This window comes from Lepisma saccharinum, chromosome 21, assembly GCF_977018435.1.
Source record: "Lepisma saccharinum chromosome 21, izLepSacc3.1, whole genome shotgun sequence".
NCBI classification, from domain to species: Eukaryota; Metazoa; Arthropoda; class Insecta; order Zygentoma; family Lepismatidae; genus Lepisma; species Lepisma saccharinum.
The window spans coordinates 44,984,969-45,003,338 of record NC_139249.1 but is presented as its reverse complement, the minus strand read 5'-3'; the positions used below and the strand labels follow the sequence as shown (position 1 = coordinate 45,003,338).

The window sequence follows — 18,370 nt, the reverse complement described above, 5'->3', positions numbered from 1 at the left end:
TAAAGACTTTAACTATAATTTACTGGGAAAAGGTTGAATTTGTTTTGTTTAAAACATGTTTTTTTAAACTCATGTTTAAAACTATGTTTAGAACAAAAAAACATGTTTTAAACAAAAAAAAACAGTTTGTTTTGTTCTTTTTTAAAAAAACACAAATTTTGCCAACCCTGCGTGCAGATGATACAGCACTGCTTTGGACAACCAGTGCGTATACATAGTTTCGTCTGCATTTTCCGTGTTATTTTTGTCTATCATAATTAAATGCTTCGTTCTCAGTACAGCTTCACGTTTGTTAGAGTACCTGGAATTCACATCGCATTCGCAATATTTAAAAATAATGCGTAATTTAAACGTTTTCTACCATACCAGTCATGACAACACGCTGCTCTTTTGTACTACTGCTGAATGTAAACAAAGATCTATCCTACTTAGAGCGGCCATATTGGAAGCGACACTAGCGCTCAGGTGGTAATTTTAATCGTGAATAGTTCAACCTGGCCATACTGTGTGTTTACAACATGGATTCCGATACAGGTAACTATGCTAGCCATGCTAAGTAACGCAAAAAGAATATATATATTTTCTTACAGAACAGGAACACAAAGTGAGAAATGAACAGTGCCAACTTGAAGTATGAATTGAGTACTATTAACGCTAGAAAAGTATGGTTCTCGGCATGTACATTAAAGGTAGGGACACGTCAGATTTACGTGTAGGCTATAACGAAGGACAAATCATGACATTGTAATGCCCATTTGTTGTTATGTTCTTCTTAGGGTACATTTTATTTGTTCATTGGTATATTGAAGAATAGTCTCAAGAATTTCGTCGCAAAAAAACAGTTCAAAACATTCCAGAGAAGAGGTGGCTTGACGGGAGTTGTTTGCTCCTGTGGGTCTTGGCTGGTGTCTTTCTCTTGTTCTGTTGACATTTCGTATCCCAAACAAACTCATTCTTGCCCTTCATTGTTTCCCCTTGCATTTTTATAACAGTTCCGATAGTTTTTTCCTCACCACTTTTTGGTACGCTTGGCTTTATTTTTTTTTACTTTCGTTTGAAAGAATATCATTTTTCTTTTTCCGAGGGTGCTTTGGTGTAGTAGAAATTTCAATTTTTTGTACTACTTCTACTTCATAAGAAACTAAGTCATTTTCATCCAGTGCATACTCGGGGTCAGCATCACTATCGTAACAGCTTTCATCTGAATCCGAATTTACTTCAACTTCGGAACTTTCTTCTGCCTCGTCGAGAGCAGCCAATTGCATCTTCACTCTCCAAAACGTTTGACATTGTTTTAGTCTTCCAATTACTTGACATAACACAGAAAACAATGCAAAACTGTACTCAAACATTCGACAAAAGCACCCATCAAAGGTAGCGATACGTCAGACTTGCGTGTATGAAAAAAGCCGTAAAGTGATTTTACAATACCAGACCCTTCACCAATTTTGTTCATATATTTCGCATACTCACTAATTTAGGGCTCCTAATCACGAATATGAAGTTAAAATTTGGCACTCACATGTTGAATTTGCAAAAAAAAAAAAAAAAAAGGGGGGGGGGTCCGTGATTGCAACCAGCAATGCATTGCTCATTATTTATCGGAAGATTTTGCGTTTTGTATACTTTAAAAACTAAAGATATATTCTAAATTTTAACTATGTTTGCCTAACCTAACCTAACCTTACCGTGAATGGTTTGTGGGGCTATGCGGGAATGGTTTTTGTTTTGGGCACCATTAAAAAATGTCAGTTTGAATACTTGGTACTACTTTACTATACCAGAGACACCTGTCAATGATTTATTTCACACTTTTTACATTGCTAACGTACTATTCTGCATTGCGGAACATTTATTTAGGTGAAGTCATGAATTTCTAACGAAAATAATGTCCATTTCTTACATTAACGAGTACTTACTGTTCTTCCTTATTTCCACACAATATGGCGATAGCTTACCCGTTCATCGTGCGTTGTGCCAGTGTTTTGTCGATTTGGAGTGTGCATGCAGTGCTGCAACCTTGTTCACTGAAGAATACCTAAATTAAAAAAATAAAACACGAAATTTTTTCACGAAAAAAGTTCAATTTTTGACATGAAGAGTAATTATTAAACCATTGACTTTAGCCCCAAAAACCATTGACGTTAGCCCAAAAATTCACGATAGCCCCACGAACCATCACGGGGACGAAGTATGCCTACTAGGTTAGGTTAGGCCTGTTAGGTTAGGTTCCATTAGCACTCCTTTCATTCAATTTAGCATATACGGACAACGACACGTCATCTAATAGCGAAAAGACGGCATGGGTTGAAACACTGACTACAGCGTTTACGTCATCAAACACATGGAACGTTGTGCTCTCATGCAGAAAGCAAATGGCGGCAGCAGCAATAGCGCGCCGGAAAGAGATTTTCGTAGAAAACCACATGCATTTGCATTAAAATGGATCAAAACTACATTACCGACATCAACAATGCTACAGAAAATGATTTGCGTAAGTACTTTCTCCTGTAAATTTGAAGAAATCCGTCTCTGGTATAGTAAAGTGTTACCGAATACTTTAAGAACGAAATATATATTCTAAATTTTAACTATGTTTGCCTAACCTAACCTTACCATGAATGGTTTGTGGGGCTGTGTTGGAATGGTTTTTCTTGTGGGGCACTGTTAAAAAATGTCAGTTTCGTAGCACTTGAGCGACAAATTTTAACTACACAATCGTCATTAAGTGTCCTAAATTATTGACTATGCGAAATATGAACGAATACCCCAGTATTATTAATATGTACCCAACTGAAAGTGACTAACAAATAGCTTTTTTCAAAGCAAAACTTTCGAAATGACTTCATTTCCTACCTACAAAGATGCCATCTACCTCCCACCAACAATTCACAGATTACTGAACAACTGAACGCTCCCTACACCATTGCCAAACTGACCTGCAATTAAATTAGTCCACATTCCACATACTCTTTCCCTTCTGAGTTGTCACTCTCACTTCTCTCAGGCTGGTTGCAGTTTTTCAGGGGGTTATATAACATTCTGGCGGGTCGGAAGAAGTCAACTATACTGTCCAAACCTAATTGACTGCACCTCTTCAGAAACATGTATTTGGCCAAGTATCCTGAGAAGAAAACTCTCTTCGTGCCATAAGAATTTAAATTAACTTTTGCATGCCTCCAGGTCGATTCTATAGTATTAGTGTGAGCCCCAGTCTCCACATCCACGAAGCTCACACTGTGGTTTACCTTGAGATGTTCAAACCTTTGTCATTCAGGTTATAGTATGCCTTCCAACAGTCTGATATTATTGTTGTACCCGGTAGAATCCACTCCATAATTATATTCACTAAGGTGTCAGCGTCCCTCCTCTCGACTGATACTAGAAAGCACCGTCCACTTCCGCTGTAAATCACAATGTCATTTTACAACTTCTGCACGTTAATTTACAATTTCTGCATGTGGCAACCAAATCTTAACTGCAAATACGTCATCAGGACTCCATAATTAGTGAGTATTAGAGTTATTAATGAAGTCATGCCTTTTTTTCGTATTGTAAAATCACAACCTTCGACATGTTATTTTGAAAGTTTCACATGAGAACACCAAATTTTAACTTCAGATTCGTGATTAGGTGCCCTAAATTAATGAGTATGCGAAATATGAACTAAATCGGAGAAGGGAATTTGTAAAATTGTAAAATCATACCAAAGCCGTTAAGGGTAAGGACACGTCAAAAAGGCGTATAAGCTCTAGAAAAAAATATCCACATACAACACAGGAATGCAGAGTCCATCTGCACTCGATACCGGTCAGTCGGCAAATGACAGGAGAAAGCACTGCTGTCGTGGGGAGTGCCTGGAAGGGAGAAGAGTGGGAGGGGATCCTACTAACCTCTACTTCCACGTAAAATTTACGTACACTACCTTTCTCTCTAAGTAGGTTCGCGAGTATCGCTACTCAGTTGTTACACATAATTTCCTTACAAACTCATAGATGTCTCTGCCTACCAGCAGCCTTGTTTCTAATCGAGGGAAGAGATCACTCACAGTGTTATGTTTGAATACCTGCTCAACAGACATTGGGTAGGAACTACAATTGGGTTATTGACTTGCACCATGCATTGCCAGTGTATACGCCGATACAATACGAACTTGATTCTCACGGCATATATACTCTTGATTTTCTACTGGGACTTCAAAGGATGGCTGAGAATTGGTGCCCGGTACTAACTACATTGTGTGCATGATGTAAGAGAAATTCGCAGATGTCTTTTTTTGATATTGTCATGTCAGATTGGAGATCTGATGCAACATTCAATTTTGCCCAAATAATACGTAGAGGAACCAGATTGCTTGTGATACGTATCCAGAGACCAGGACATTTATTTTACGTGTAGAAGGACCACGACATGTAATTATGTCTAATTCAGAAATCTACCTTCCGTATCTTGTCAATGAGGACTGGACGTAACAACCTTGTTACCAAACTTCAGGAGTGTGCATTATTGCAAGCAACAAGTGATTTTGACTGTGCCCAATTATGTCGAGGTTTCACGATAACATCATGTGCCCGTGATAGGAAGTGAAAAGCCCAGGTGGGCCCAGCCCAGTTTTCCCCATGTGGGCTTTCTTTTTTTTTCCAGAGAAACCCACCTCAAAAAAACACACTCAATTTTTTTCCCCAGAAAATAATGTAAATTATTGCTTTAAATAATTGTGAGGTTCTAGAATTGTCAACAGTTTGAGAAAACTTGTCAAATAAAGGCTTAGCCAAGCTTGTAATACTCAAAACAATTAACGTGGTACAAGTCACAGTGGTTTCTTTTTTTCAGAATATTTGTCTCAAATCATGCTAGAAATAGACTTTTAACACAAATAATACAAACATATATCCAAGGAACAAAAATCAAAAGGGTCTGAAATATTTAGATAAAACATTGAACAAAGCTTATAATTTTGAAATGTGGTAGCACTTTAGATATCATTCACTTCCGTATTTGGGCAAGCCACATAGTTTCACCCATGACAATCAATTTTTACAATTTTTAGTATAGTGCAAATGTTCTATTTTCTTTTCAAAGCCTTGCACTGACAAAGCCTCCCTCCCTCCAGTTCAGTGCATTCATTGAATGTAATGGGTTTCTTGCCCAGGTAGGATAAATGTTATTTGTGCTTAGGAGCTCTATACCCAAGAAGTTGAGCACTCTCATACTCTACCACAATTTGATTTTTTTCCCTAAAAATAGAGTGTGTGGGGTTCTCAAGTAAATACAATGCATACATATACTTTCATATTTTGACCATTTTTGACATTTTCAAACCTTTTTATATACTGCAATTTCCAGCTTTGTGCATAAATCTTTCAGGAGCATTGTGACATTACCTGCAATGCAAATTCACAATAAAATTATCGAAACATAATGCACGATTTAGGACGAGTATGGGTGGGGTTGAAGGGCAAAGAAAGACCAGTCATCTATTTAGTGACCATGATAACATGTTTCTGCTGCTAGAAACGTGATAGACTGCAAATGTATTATTACATGTGAGTGAAATTAAAGGATGTGTTTCAAGATAGTGGATGAAAAACTAATTTTCCTCATGTTGCATGCACGCTCTGTAACATGCTCTCTTTTTCTCCAAAACTGTCTACAATACATTTTCAGAATATAAGGAACTAATCTGTCAGTCATTGTAGATAATTCATCGGTCCGCAATTTTGCAGTAAAACTTTTAAAATTATATTTCATAGTTTATGAGAGGAGTGGTGCTAAAATCGCAAACACACATTTGGCCATAAATGTAAAGCTCTTGAGTTGCAATTTTTATAGTTACAAGATAACTTAAAAGATTGGTGTCATATTGTATTTAAGAAAAAATTGTCACCATGTTTATAGATGGTGGACAACAGACTGATTTAACTTGCCTTTCGAGAGTTTTAAGTTATGCCAATATTTGAGATTAGATTTTCATAGATTAAGAAACCCAAGTCTCAGCTACGTTAGGACATTACTTGAGCTTGAAGTTTTTAATAAAAACTATATAATATAGGGGGGTTAGGAATGGTGCGGGAATGTCACCAATTTTGAGACCAGGATATCTGTAGCATATTTAGAGTTTTTAAGCTGAAATTCATGTCACAAATAGATACACCCATTTGCATTTGTTGAAAGCATTTCATGATGGTGGATGAAAAATTGAGTTTTTATATTCTGAGGTAGCTCCAAATTGTGATGCCACTTTCAAATATCTGTGTAAAGTACATTTTTGGACATTATGAAAAGAGGCTTAAATATTTTAGGGCATATGACTTGACAAATATTTATTTTTAAATATAGTGCATATGTATGTTAGGATCCAAATTGGGAGTCACTAATGATTTTTTTTCATGGGAACTGTTAGTTTCATAGCAACCAGATATTTTGGAGAATGGATATGGTATTCCATTTGGATGATTCCGATCATGAAAACCTTCAACGATGACGGGGGGTTTTAATCGTTCTGACCACACGTCACCCCATAACTGTTTGGATGATCTCCCACCTCAGAGTAGGATCAGGTGGGAGTGCAGCCGGCACTTGGTAGGTAGGCCTGGCCCTCAATGGTCTATTATGTATGGCACGGGTTATGTATGTTTTTAGTTTATAATCATTTTAGTTTATAATCATTTCAAGGTGTGAGACCTTGATTGTCAATTCTTAACTATGTTAACAGAAAATATTAAATAGTTTTTTATTCAGTCGACTAAAACAATACAAATTGAATGTTCCAATATATTACTATCAGGGAGAAATGTATTTCATTTTTAAAATATATATATTTATAAACATAACCTGAAAGAAAAACAATAAAACCCAAGTATTGCCCAGGTGTTATCTGAAAAAAATAACACCCGGGTTGGGCAAAATGTCAACCCTGGAAAAGGGTTAATCACACCTAAAGTGTGAAATATTGGAATATTAATGTGCATTAGTAAATAATTGTTCCCTTGATGCACTAAATGTGCGCAAGTGTCAACACTTCTTTGAATGCTGATAATAAACATTTATTTATTGCGTGGGTTGCAATTTTGCATGAATCTTCTCAGTTCACACATTGTATGTTGTGTACGCTTATGGGTGTGATCTGTTGAAGAATTTTCCCCATGTACTATATTTTTGCTTACTTCGTTACAGTTTCCTCAAGTGACAAATTCAACGATGGTGTTCAATATTGGGACAAAAGTGTGATCCCTGATAAGTATGGTTCATACTTCCACATTGTGCCATCTTTAAAATAAAAATAATTTTTAAATAGATAAGCTGAGTTTTTGCATAACCAAATGCAATTCACATAGCAACAAGAGTCCTAACGTATGTTGTTGGAAAGAATATTGATATAAACAAAAAGCAAGGAGGCATTCGCACATGTATAATTTCACGTATTTTTTTTGAGATAGTTGTGGAATCTTTATAAAATATGTTCTGTTATTATACTATTTAAATTTGATGAATGTTGTTATCTGTTAAAATATTTCTACATTCCATTATATTCCAAAATTAATATGTTAATACCTCAACCATAATCTTGTCGTCTACTACGAGTATAGAAGGTGCAAATATACTAAGTCATAGTGTAAGAATATAGATAGATAGAGATAGTAGATAATCTGGTAGTATTTACCTTGGTGTTTAATCTGAGATATGTATGTGCTCCCTCGATTGCCAAATTTCTGAATTGGGTGAATGTTACAAAAGAGAATTTACTACTTCACCTTTCATGTGCTTTATGTTTTGGTGCATTTTTGTAAGTACCTTTTAGAGACCCTTGATAAAGCTAGAAGTGGCTCGTTTGCTTCAGGCCGGATGCTTGTAAAGTTAAATACTTTGTACACATTAGGTTGTGGCATTTGATGTTCCTCAATTTTTCCAACCCACCTAATACTTTACGTGGTTAAAACTTTTAAAAGATGAACTTTTCAATTGCATGGAATTTTTTGTAATGTGTGAAATGAGAATTATTTGACATGGAGAGATAAGATGAGTTTATTTTTAATAAAATGTTTATTGGATTCAGAGGAAGTATGATGTCGAGATTGTATCTTGATACAGGCAGAGTTAGATGAAGTAAAAAGAATTTTCTTATGAAATTATGTTTTGCATGACCTTGCGATCCCCACTTTAAGCCAAAATGATCATTAAAATTTAAAAATGTAGTATCACTATGTTCTTACACTTGTAATTTATCATAAGAAAACAATACATTTATCAGGAGGGAAAAGGAGTGTTGGCATCTAGCTGTTCCTAAGTAACCTATTGTAGTTAATTTCTTGAATTTGTGTACGGTACCATAAATATTCATTCTGTGCAAAACAATTGCGTTTTCAGGGATTTAAGAAAAATTCAAAAAAAGGTATGAGAAAACCAAAGTTTCATGGAGAAAATGTGTTTTTTAAATTTCGACCACCTCTATTTGACACTTATTTAGTGCACCATGAGGAGAATTTTTTTTCAAACAAGACTAAGTTGCTTCTCATATCCTAGCATGCATTTTTAGTACATATTATTGCATAATTCACACACACACATACATGCATTGCCACGTGCCACCACTCTCATAACTCCAATATTTGGAGCCACGAGTTAGGCAACACTGTTTCTTCTTCTGGATAGTCAGTTGCGACCATCAGTTCTCACCCAGGGATGAGAGAAGTGACACCAAATTGTACACGTCACTCTAAATAAAATTCAAAGATGTTCAAATTAAAATGTCCAAAACTTTAATACTGATTCATGCGTGTTGCATACTTATTCATACAAATAAAGATAATATTGTGTTGGGTGCTGTTCTCACATAGGCAGTGATATGTAAATTATCTCGCAACAGAATGCCTTTACCGATGACAGCAAAAACTCAACTGCAAGGTATAGCTACACAGATTTGTATTCACCCAAGGTTCAAATCCTTTGAGAAAAGAGTAAATAATTTCGTTTTTTTTTTTTAAAAAAAATATTTCTTCACTGCACGTTCAAAGAACACAGACTTGGAAACCTAGGTGTTAAAGGTCAAACCTTTTGATTATCTCAAATGAGACAAATAAGGAAGTATTGTATAAATAATTGTTAAGTGCACTTTTATTTTATGCAGTTATTTCTTTGTTCTTGACAGGTATTTGTATACATTGAAGATATAACTATAAATTGTCAGAACGAAAATGGATGATTACCAGAAACTTACAGATGAAGAAATATTGAAAACATTTGAAAGTTTGAAAAAGGAGCTAATGGCAGAGCTTTCTAAATTGCCTGAATCAATTCAAAATGAAGCTGTTCATTTGAATATAAGGTGAGTTGCATGAATGCTAAATGTATTTCAAATTTCACAAGCAATTTATGTTCTATACATCTTTGATCTCTTCCACGTCTATATGTTATTCCACTTCTTGATTTGCCTTCTGATCATTGTAATTAGATGTTTGGTGAATAGTATTCTGAGCAAATTTAGCCAGGTTGTCACTGTAGGGTAAAATTATTAACGATTATTTTGTATGTGAATACAGTGTTTATGTGCATATTATATGGATGTCCACTTTTAGTGCTGCTAGAATCTAAATCAGATGTAGTGAGCAAGATGATTGAGTAAATCATCTAAACGCACAGCCATGAAAATAGGTGACTGGACTGAATTGAGCTGGTGCCACATGTTGGAAATGCAAAGCTCACAGGTTCCCATGCACTGTGTGGCTTCCACGGGACTGTATGGCCTAGTTTGAGCATCAGACCGACCTCTCTCTGAGGCATACAGTTGTCATCCCTGACCTTTCAAGCAAATACTGTCAGTTTGTATCACATGTATTACAAAGGCCAACTCTACAATGAGACCTTTCATTCTCTAAACCCTCCGAACACATAGGGTTGTGCTCCATCGTGGAAACAGGGCAAACTTCTGCAACCCACCTGATTTCATGGCCATGCGATTTAGTGCCTTTGAGAGTCATGTTCCATTTGGGTTAAAAATATATGAATTTGAGGCATGTTCATATTACACCCATATCCAAAAGTCAAGCAAATTAAAATATTAGAAAACAGATCATTACCGAAAGGTGCACACTTAGAAATCTCCTGGCTGCAACGGCTTGAACCTTCTGATAACTGAAGTGGCATTACTGTAAAACTGAATCAAAAGAGCTGTGATGTACATCAAAGTACAAGGCATAAATCATGACAACTATTTTTTCTCGAAAGAATGCAGGATCAACACAATAATTCCAATAGAAGGGACACTGTATGGACATTGTAGGTCATGTGTACCAGAGGTTGTCAGGGAAGTGCCATATAAAATTAGTAAAAAATGTGTTTTACTCACAAGGCTACACAGGCAGTACAAAAACAAAAGACATGTACACAAATTGCCCTATGAAACCTCAAACTATTTAAACTAGTTTCCCAGAGTGTTCACAACATGCTGCCAATGATGTGAGAGGCATCGAATACAAATACCATTCTCGTGTGAGTCAGGACATCTCATGTTTCATGGTGATGACAATGTCATTTTGAGTCCAAAACCGTCTCCTGCACAGGTGTTCCTTTACTTTAGGTATGAGGTCGAAATCATATTGGGATGGCATGTTCTCATGCCGTTAGTGTGATAACCATACTTCACACTGCCATCTAAAGACAAAATGTTCTACTACTTGTGACTCACTCTTCGGAATGCAAGATCTTACTTGTAATGTACTATAGTTACTTTTGTTTTTGTACTGCAATGTAGCCTTGTGTCTAATACACATATGTAGAACAATACTTTTTTTATGAATTTTTTTGGCACTTCCTTACCAACCTCTGGCAGTCATGACCTGCATTGTCCATACAGTGTCCTCTTTTACTCGTGTATTTCAAATTTTTGTGCTGGTCCTGTATTCTTGCCAGAAAATGTTGCTATTACTTATTACTATGCATAAGCCACGGTGATCTAGTTGGTAGGGCATGAGACCTGAGTTAGATTCCTGGGGTGTGGGATCTGAGGTCAGAATTTTTCAGGCCTTGAGCCTGCATAAAATTGGCTCTGGGGCTCCCCCAGCCTTAAATCAATGGGTAACTGTGTAAAAGATAGCCAGAGCATGGTGCTAATCACATCACCTCCAAAATGGCCGAGATTGAGAATGTGTGGAGCCCTACGTCCTCATCCACTAGATGTGCCTTCATGGCATGGTGCTGTGTACATGGGGAGCTTTACCTTTGCCATGACTTATAACCAAACCCTCATGCAAAAAACATTAAGGTAAGAACTATATGCAAAAGACACATTAAAGGAATAAATATAGTCAGCATGAGGGTTCCATAACAACAGGTCAGTTAATAAGGAGTGTGGTAACAATAATGGGTCCCCACATGCTTTGCAGCAATTTTGCATGCTCTCTACGAGGTGGCTCAAGAGTATTGCAGGCAGCTGGTCCCATTCCTCACAAAGACCTGTATGGAGGTGTGGAAATGCCCTTGGTGGCAGCTGATGGATGGACTGCAACTTCTTTCTCTAATGCATACCATGCATGCAAAATAGGATTCATATCTGTTGACCTTGGTAGCCTGCCAGAAAATCATCCACCAGGTCGGCTCAGTGCAGACATGCATTATCGTTCATGAATGTGAAGTCTGGACTGGCTGCAGCTCTGACTAGTCTCATATTAGTAGAGGAAATATACGGATTCACCTGGAAATAATTACAACACAAATGTTTTTTGTGCCAGATTGTGTGGAATTGTATAGTGAATAATATATAAATCTTAATTGAATTACAAAGATTCAAATATTTTCTTAAATTTTTTCAATTAGCAAAAATGTTGGTTTCTGACACAAAGAACAGCAAATATGTAAGAAACTATGTAATTTATGTCCTAATGTCACTGAACCAAATTCATAGCTTATGATTTCCTATAGAGATTTGTTTTTGTTTCGTGCCTTTCGAGTCAGGGGTTGTGGAGATATGGAATTTTATGCAGAATCATGTGTTTCCCTAACTTTACATGTTCCATTTCATATGATATTGGTTGATTTGCTTTATTTTATTTTGCTTTTTGTGCCACTTTTGGCTAATTTGCGAAAATGGGAATGAGTGACGATATGATGAAAGTGATGAATGGACACTCACAAACATACATGCCCAGGTCGGAATTCGAATCAGGGACCCCTGGCGTCGTAGTGCGATTATGATATTGGTGAGAACATCATACATTGTTTTCTGCAGTGTCTCGTTCACATTGCGTTTGTTACTTACATGTTGCTTTTGTTGTTTAAAAATGTATGCACACAGTAGCGGCGATTAGGTGTCTTAACGGAGCAGCAGGTGGGGGGAGAGGCAAGGATAGTTTACTTTCTACTGGTTGTAATGAGAAAGAATCTTATTGAAAATGGAATTCGGGCAGATGGTTTTGGGTCAAATCCACTGGTAGACAATGCTTAGAATTAAGAAACCATAGCGCGGGGACAAAAAGTGTGTGTAGGGGGGGAGGGTGGAACTGCTTCCCATGCCCCCCATCCCTAATCGTCGCCACTGTCAATACATTCAACTAATATGATACGGTTCTAAACCGGTTACTTTGCCTTGGAGTCCATTGTAGAATTTTTCTTAGATACCTGGTGCTAACATGTTAAATTTATCATTTCCTCTACATACAGACGTGCACTTGTAGCACAGGTGTTGCCCCTGATACAGCAAAAGGAGAACATACAAATAAGTGATTGAAGATGTAAACTCCACTTCCCAATATGCTCGGCTTTAATGGAATCCCGAAGAATATCGAGCATCGTAATGTACTTAAGGCACAGAGCAACGTTATCCTGTTATCTTTCATTGTTGAAACAAATGTAGATAATACATTTTCAGCACCTCAAAGAGCTTGAACTTTCATTAATGTCTACTTCTGAATTGAGGAGGCTAATGATTATTGAACATATCTCAGAAATATGTTCATTTGCAATTCACTTTGCTTCTTCAAGTATCGTGAAAAGTGCTGCATAAACTATGAAATAAGCCCTTGTGCTGCTGGCTATGGCTTTTTCGGATTTATTTGATTTGTCTTAGTTTATATTACTTCGTTATTCTGTCACTTTGGGCTAATTGCAAACATGAGGACTGATGGTGATATGGATGAAGGGACAATATGGATGACACATGAGCCTCACAGAGGATTATACTGACTGTGAGTCCAGATGCCAGGTCCTCGCTAGTCTTCAAATTGCAGTCTAAGGTGTACTGCTTGGAAGTGAGGTGCTTTTCCGGTGGTCATAGGTTACCATAGTTTTAACAGTATTACCTCCGAAAATGATCTAAAGGATTTGTAGTAGACCTGAATCTTCCATTAGATAAACAACACATCTAAGGAAACTCATCTTGATATGGAGACCACCCAGCCTTAGTATGAGCTACTTCAGAGGACTATTTGAGTTCTCATTGTCTACGATACAGAGTGCTTTCAGAAATATTGGTTGATCAAATGTGATGATGTTTGTGTGATTTACCTCTTTGATTGCCCACAAATACAGTGCAATGTGGATTGAATGCATATCTGGAAGTAAGGAAATCGCTGGTTACCCTGGATGATTTCCTTTTTTGTTTATTTCCCGCAAGACCTACTACAGACGGACTTACGTTGCGCCGTCCATGCGTGTTGGTGATTATCCATTCATCCATTCTTATCTTCATGATGACCCCTTGTGCCTCTAGATATTGATTTTTCGGATTGATTTGATTTGTTTTAATTTATATTAGGTTTTTTTCCTGCCACTTTTTGCTAATCAGAAAGATAATTGATTGATTGAGTTGGTGTTGTAAGTCCACTTTATCCACAGTAAGGCTAATTGGGACTGGATCTACAGTTTAATGTGGGATCCAAACCACTGTGAAATGTGCCTCCACCATGTATGGAACCTGGAACCCTTTGCGCCATTCGTGAAGATAAGGATGGATGAAAGGACAATCACAAACATATGAGGTGTGGCTAGAAAAAAACTGGACTGTTGCTACAAAATCTTTTATTGGTTATGTTGTACAATACGAACATTGCCTTGACTGACAATGCCGTGTGGCAGGAGCATTGTGCTGATGAGGAAGACACGAAGGGTCGTCAGCATCATAATGTACATAATGTTGGTTGTTTTGCAATAGCTTGAATACTCAAGGACAATCTTTTCGAATCAATTCACCGACATTTGCAATGTTTTAACACCATTAAGCCTTGTTTCCATGATATGAAAAACTAAATATGCTGACCAAGGCAGTAATTTATTTTATTATAAAACAAACTAAACGTAACGTCCCTCCTTAAACCTTTGAAACCACTCAAACACTTGCGTGCATGATAAACACTCATCTCCGTATACTTCCTTCAACAAACCATAAGTTTCTGTGACGGATTTTCCGAGTTTCATAAGAAACTTCAAATTGATATGCTGTTCCACTTTCACACTTAACATTTTTCCGACGGAGCATAGATGTACGGTTCACTTCATCCACAAGCTACAGCAGAACTGAGCGCCACGCACCCTGGGAAATCACACAGTCGATAGGCAGGATGTCACATTATACACTCATGCACCGCCTGACCTTGACACACTTGTCCTTGTCGTTTGTCAACAGAAACAACAATCCGTTTTTTTTCTAGCCACACCTCGTACGTATATGGACAACACAACACTAGTCCTTCTGTGGCATTTCCTGCAGCAAATAAACGAAATAGGTGATCATCCAAGGAAACCCAGTGGTTTCCTTACTTCCAGATATGCCTTTAATCCACATTGCACTGTATTTGTGGGCAATCAAACAGGTAAATCACACAAAGATCATCACATTTGATCAACCAAAGCCAAGCATATTGGGAAGTGGAGTTTGCGTCTTCAATCACTTACTTGTATGTTCTCCTTTTGCTGCATCAGGGGCAACACCTGTGCTACAAGTGCACGTCTGTATGTAGAGGAAATGATAAATTTAACATGTTAGCACCAGGTATCTGAGAAAAATTCTGCAATGGACTCCAAGGCAAAGTAACCGGTTTAGAACCGTATTTTACCACATCATATTTTTTGAATGTATTGACAGTGGTGACGATTAGGGATGGGGGCATGGGAAGCAGTTACCCCTCCCCCTACACACACTTCTTGTCCCCGCACTATGGTTTCTTAATTCTAAGCATTGTCTACCAGTGGATTTGACTCAAAATCATCTGCCCGAATTCCATTCTCAATAAGATTCTTTCTAATTACAACTATCCTTGCCTCTCCCCCACCCACTGCTCAGTTAAGACACCTAATCGCCGCTACTGTATGCATACATTTTTAAACAACAAAAGTAGGGATGTGACGAAGCTGAAAATTTACCGATGCCGATGTACTCACCGATAATTTTTGGAACCGATACCGATGCCGATATTTAACAAATTCCGATACATAAGATTATTAAACAGAAATGGGATGTTATTTTCAGCATGACAAAAATAAATTTGCTATGTACATTTGTATTCCATATCATATGTATATACATATATATTCTCAAGAGATGCGAATGTACATTTGCATCTACAAAATGTTATGTGAACCTTTAAGAAGAACATGGATTCTCAAGAGATTAAACATTAGTACACAAGCAGTTCTTTGAAATGCAAAATGAATTCCTGTTTTGCCAGATTCAACTTCAGAAACACGAGATTTGGAAGCACTTCAGGAAGTAACCTATTTCTTCTCTCATCTCAAATCTGTTCAGCAACACTGAATACTGATGCAGCAGGTATGCCCAAGTATTTTCTCAGGACTTGCTTCAGGTTTGAATATTCATTTTTGAATTTCCAATACAACAGCAGATCTTCGTTCAGCAATGTACTGTTTTATTTCCGATTTATAGTTAGGTTGATCCTCTGAATGAGTTTGCAATAATTTTATTACAAAAACTCTACAATAATGACGAATCAAAACAAAATTTTCAATAAATCTTACAAAACTAGAATATAAAACTTATTAGAAGTAAAAACTAGTATAATCTGTACCGGTTTAAATATCGGATTTTTGCCGATTCCGATACCGATGCCGATGTGTCAATTTCGGCCGATTTTCATACATCTGTAATCGGCTTCGGCACATCCCTAAACAAAAGCAACATGTAAGTAACAAACACAATGTGAACGAGACGCTGCAGAAAACAATGTATGATGTTCTCACCAATATCATAATCGCACTACGACGCCAGGGGTCCCTGATTCGAATTCCGGCCTGGACATGAATGTTTGTGAGTGTCCATTCATCAATTTCATCATATCGTCACTCATTCCCATTTTTGCAAATTAGCCAAAAGTGGCACAAAAAGCAAAATAAAATAAAGCAAATCAATCAATCAACCAATATCATATGAAATGGAACACATAAAGTTAGAGAAACAAATGACTATGCATAAAACTACATATCTCCTCAACCCCTGACTCGAAAGGCACGAAAAAAATACAAATCTCTAGAGGAAATCATAAGCTATGAATTTGGTTCAGTGACATTAGGATATAATTACATAGTTTCTTACATATTTGCTGTTCATTGTGTCAGAAACCAACATTTTTGCTAATTGAAAAAATTTAAGAAAATATTTGAATCTTTGTAATTCAATTAAGATTGATGGTAGGTCTGTCAAACAAAAACCATAATACTATATGCTGAGAGCAGAGTTGCTAACTGCCTTAACAATTACCTATATTCATAATCTGATTTCAGAGCTTATTGTTAGGTGTGTTCGGTACTTACTGCATTTATATATATACCGCGTGAGGCACCTAAAAGTACCACCTGAAATAGCGAAGAAACCAGAAACAGTAGCGATGTGAGGTTTGCGGGAAACAATAATATCAAATGGGGCTCGTAAATCGGAGGTATGGGGTGGGTCGAAAAATATCGAAAAATGGGGCATCTGGAGCAAAGTCATATTTTTTTAATGGAACGATATACAATAACATGCATAAAATAAAAGAGCACACGCAGAGAAACACAACGCCATTGGTCTCGTGCATCTACTGCACATAGGAATGAAGATATGGTCATGTGAAAATATGTAAACAAAGTAACAAGTGGCCCACTTGACCGTCAGTACCACGGCATGTACAGAATAATGAAAATGACCATGACAGTATGTCAAAGAACCACTGCGTAAGAAGCGAAAACCTGTCAAAGTGTGTGTTCAAAGTGGTGGCCGTCAGCTGCGATACAGGCAACAAGGCGCCCACGCAAAGATCGTTGCACAGAATGTAGCATCTCGTAGGGAATGTCCCTACAGGCCGCAGTAATGCGGTGTTGCATATCCTCTGGAGTTGTGGGCACATCCCGGTAGACAATGTCCTTCAGCTTTCCCCACAGGAAAAAGTCTAACGGTGTCAAATCTGGGGAACGAGCCGGCCATTTGACAGGCCCTCCACGTCCAATCCAACGATTTGGAAATCTATTTTCCACACATGCTGTAGCGCGTCTTGCACTGTCAGCTGGGCACCCGTCATGTTGGTACCACATTTCCCTTCTTGTCTGAAGTGGTATGTCCTCCAATAGTACAGGCAGTTCATGTTGTAAAAACTGTATGTATCGGTCAGCATTCAGTGTCCCTTGTATAAAAAAAGGGCCAATGAGATGTTCACCCACTATACCACACCACACGTTCACACTCCATGGGCGCTGGCGTTCCACTTGGCGAAGCCAATGTGGATTTGTCACCGACCAATAGTGCATGTTCCTTAGGTTGACATTTCCATGATTGGTGAAAGTTGCCTCGTCAGTGAAGAGGATACGTGACAAATCGGGTGTGTCGTGTCGTAACATCCATGTGCAAAACCGAACACGGTTCACAAAATCATTCCCATGAAGTTCCTGATGGAGGGAGATATGATATGGGTGAAACTTGTGTGTGTGCAGAATGCGCAATACACTTCGCTGACTCATCCCAGCATCCCTGGAAATTTCACGGGAGCTAACGTGCGGATTTACAGCAACAGCGGCGAGAACATTTGTTGCACCTGCCTCACCTGTAGTTGGCTTTTTCCGCACACGTGCTCATGGTGTTACACTTCCGGTGTCTCTTAATTTAATAAATAACTTACCAAACAGACGTCGAGATGGCTGTTGTCTGTCCGGATATCTCTCTGCGTACACACGGTAGGCTTCTGAGGCATTCTTTCGGCATTCCCCATAAATCAAGATCATGTCCGCTTTTTCTATGTTTGTGAAGACCATAATCTTCGCTCTTACCACTACGACTGCTTGCTATGAACTAACACGATCTCGTGGACCTGCTATCAAAACTTGCTCTGCGTAAAGGCAGTTCTGTCAGGCACCTGAGAAGTCTTACATGCCGTGGTACTGACGGTCAAGTGGGCCA

General features: G+C 37.8%; 1 protein-coding gene across 5 annotated transcripts in view; it reads left to right on the top strand.

Annotated features, from left to right (window-relative positions):
* Window positions 1–498: 498 nt before the first annotated feature.
* The window catches only part of LOC146004102 (uncharacterized), a 49,563-nt gene continuing 31,691 nt past the window's right edge, over window positions 499–18,370 (top strand). For 2 of the 5 annotated variants that reach the window (XM_083142749.1, XM_083142746.1), the window contains exons 1-2: window positions 569–689; window positions 9,149–9,325. In XM_083142749.1, the coding sequence (XP_082998875.1) occupies window positions 9,195–9,325 (131 nt within the window). In that variant the 5' untranslated portion in view covers window positions 569–689; window positions 9,149–9,194. Of the gene's footprint in view, window positions 535–568; window positions 690–7,219; window positions 7,241–9,148; window positions 9,326–18,370 lie in introns of those variants that run through there. The other 3 variants (XM_083142747.1, XM_083142750.1, XM_083142748.1) reach the window with 3 other exon arrangements.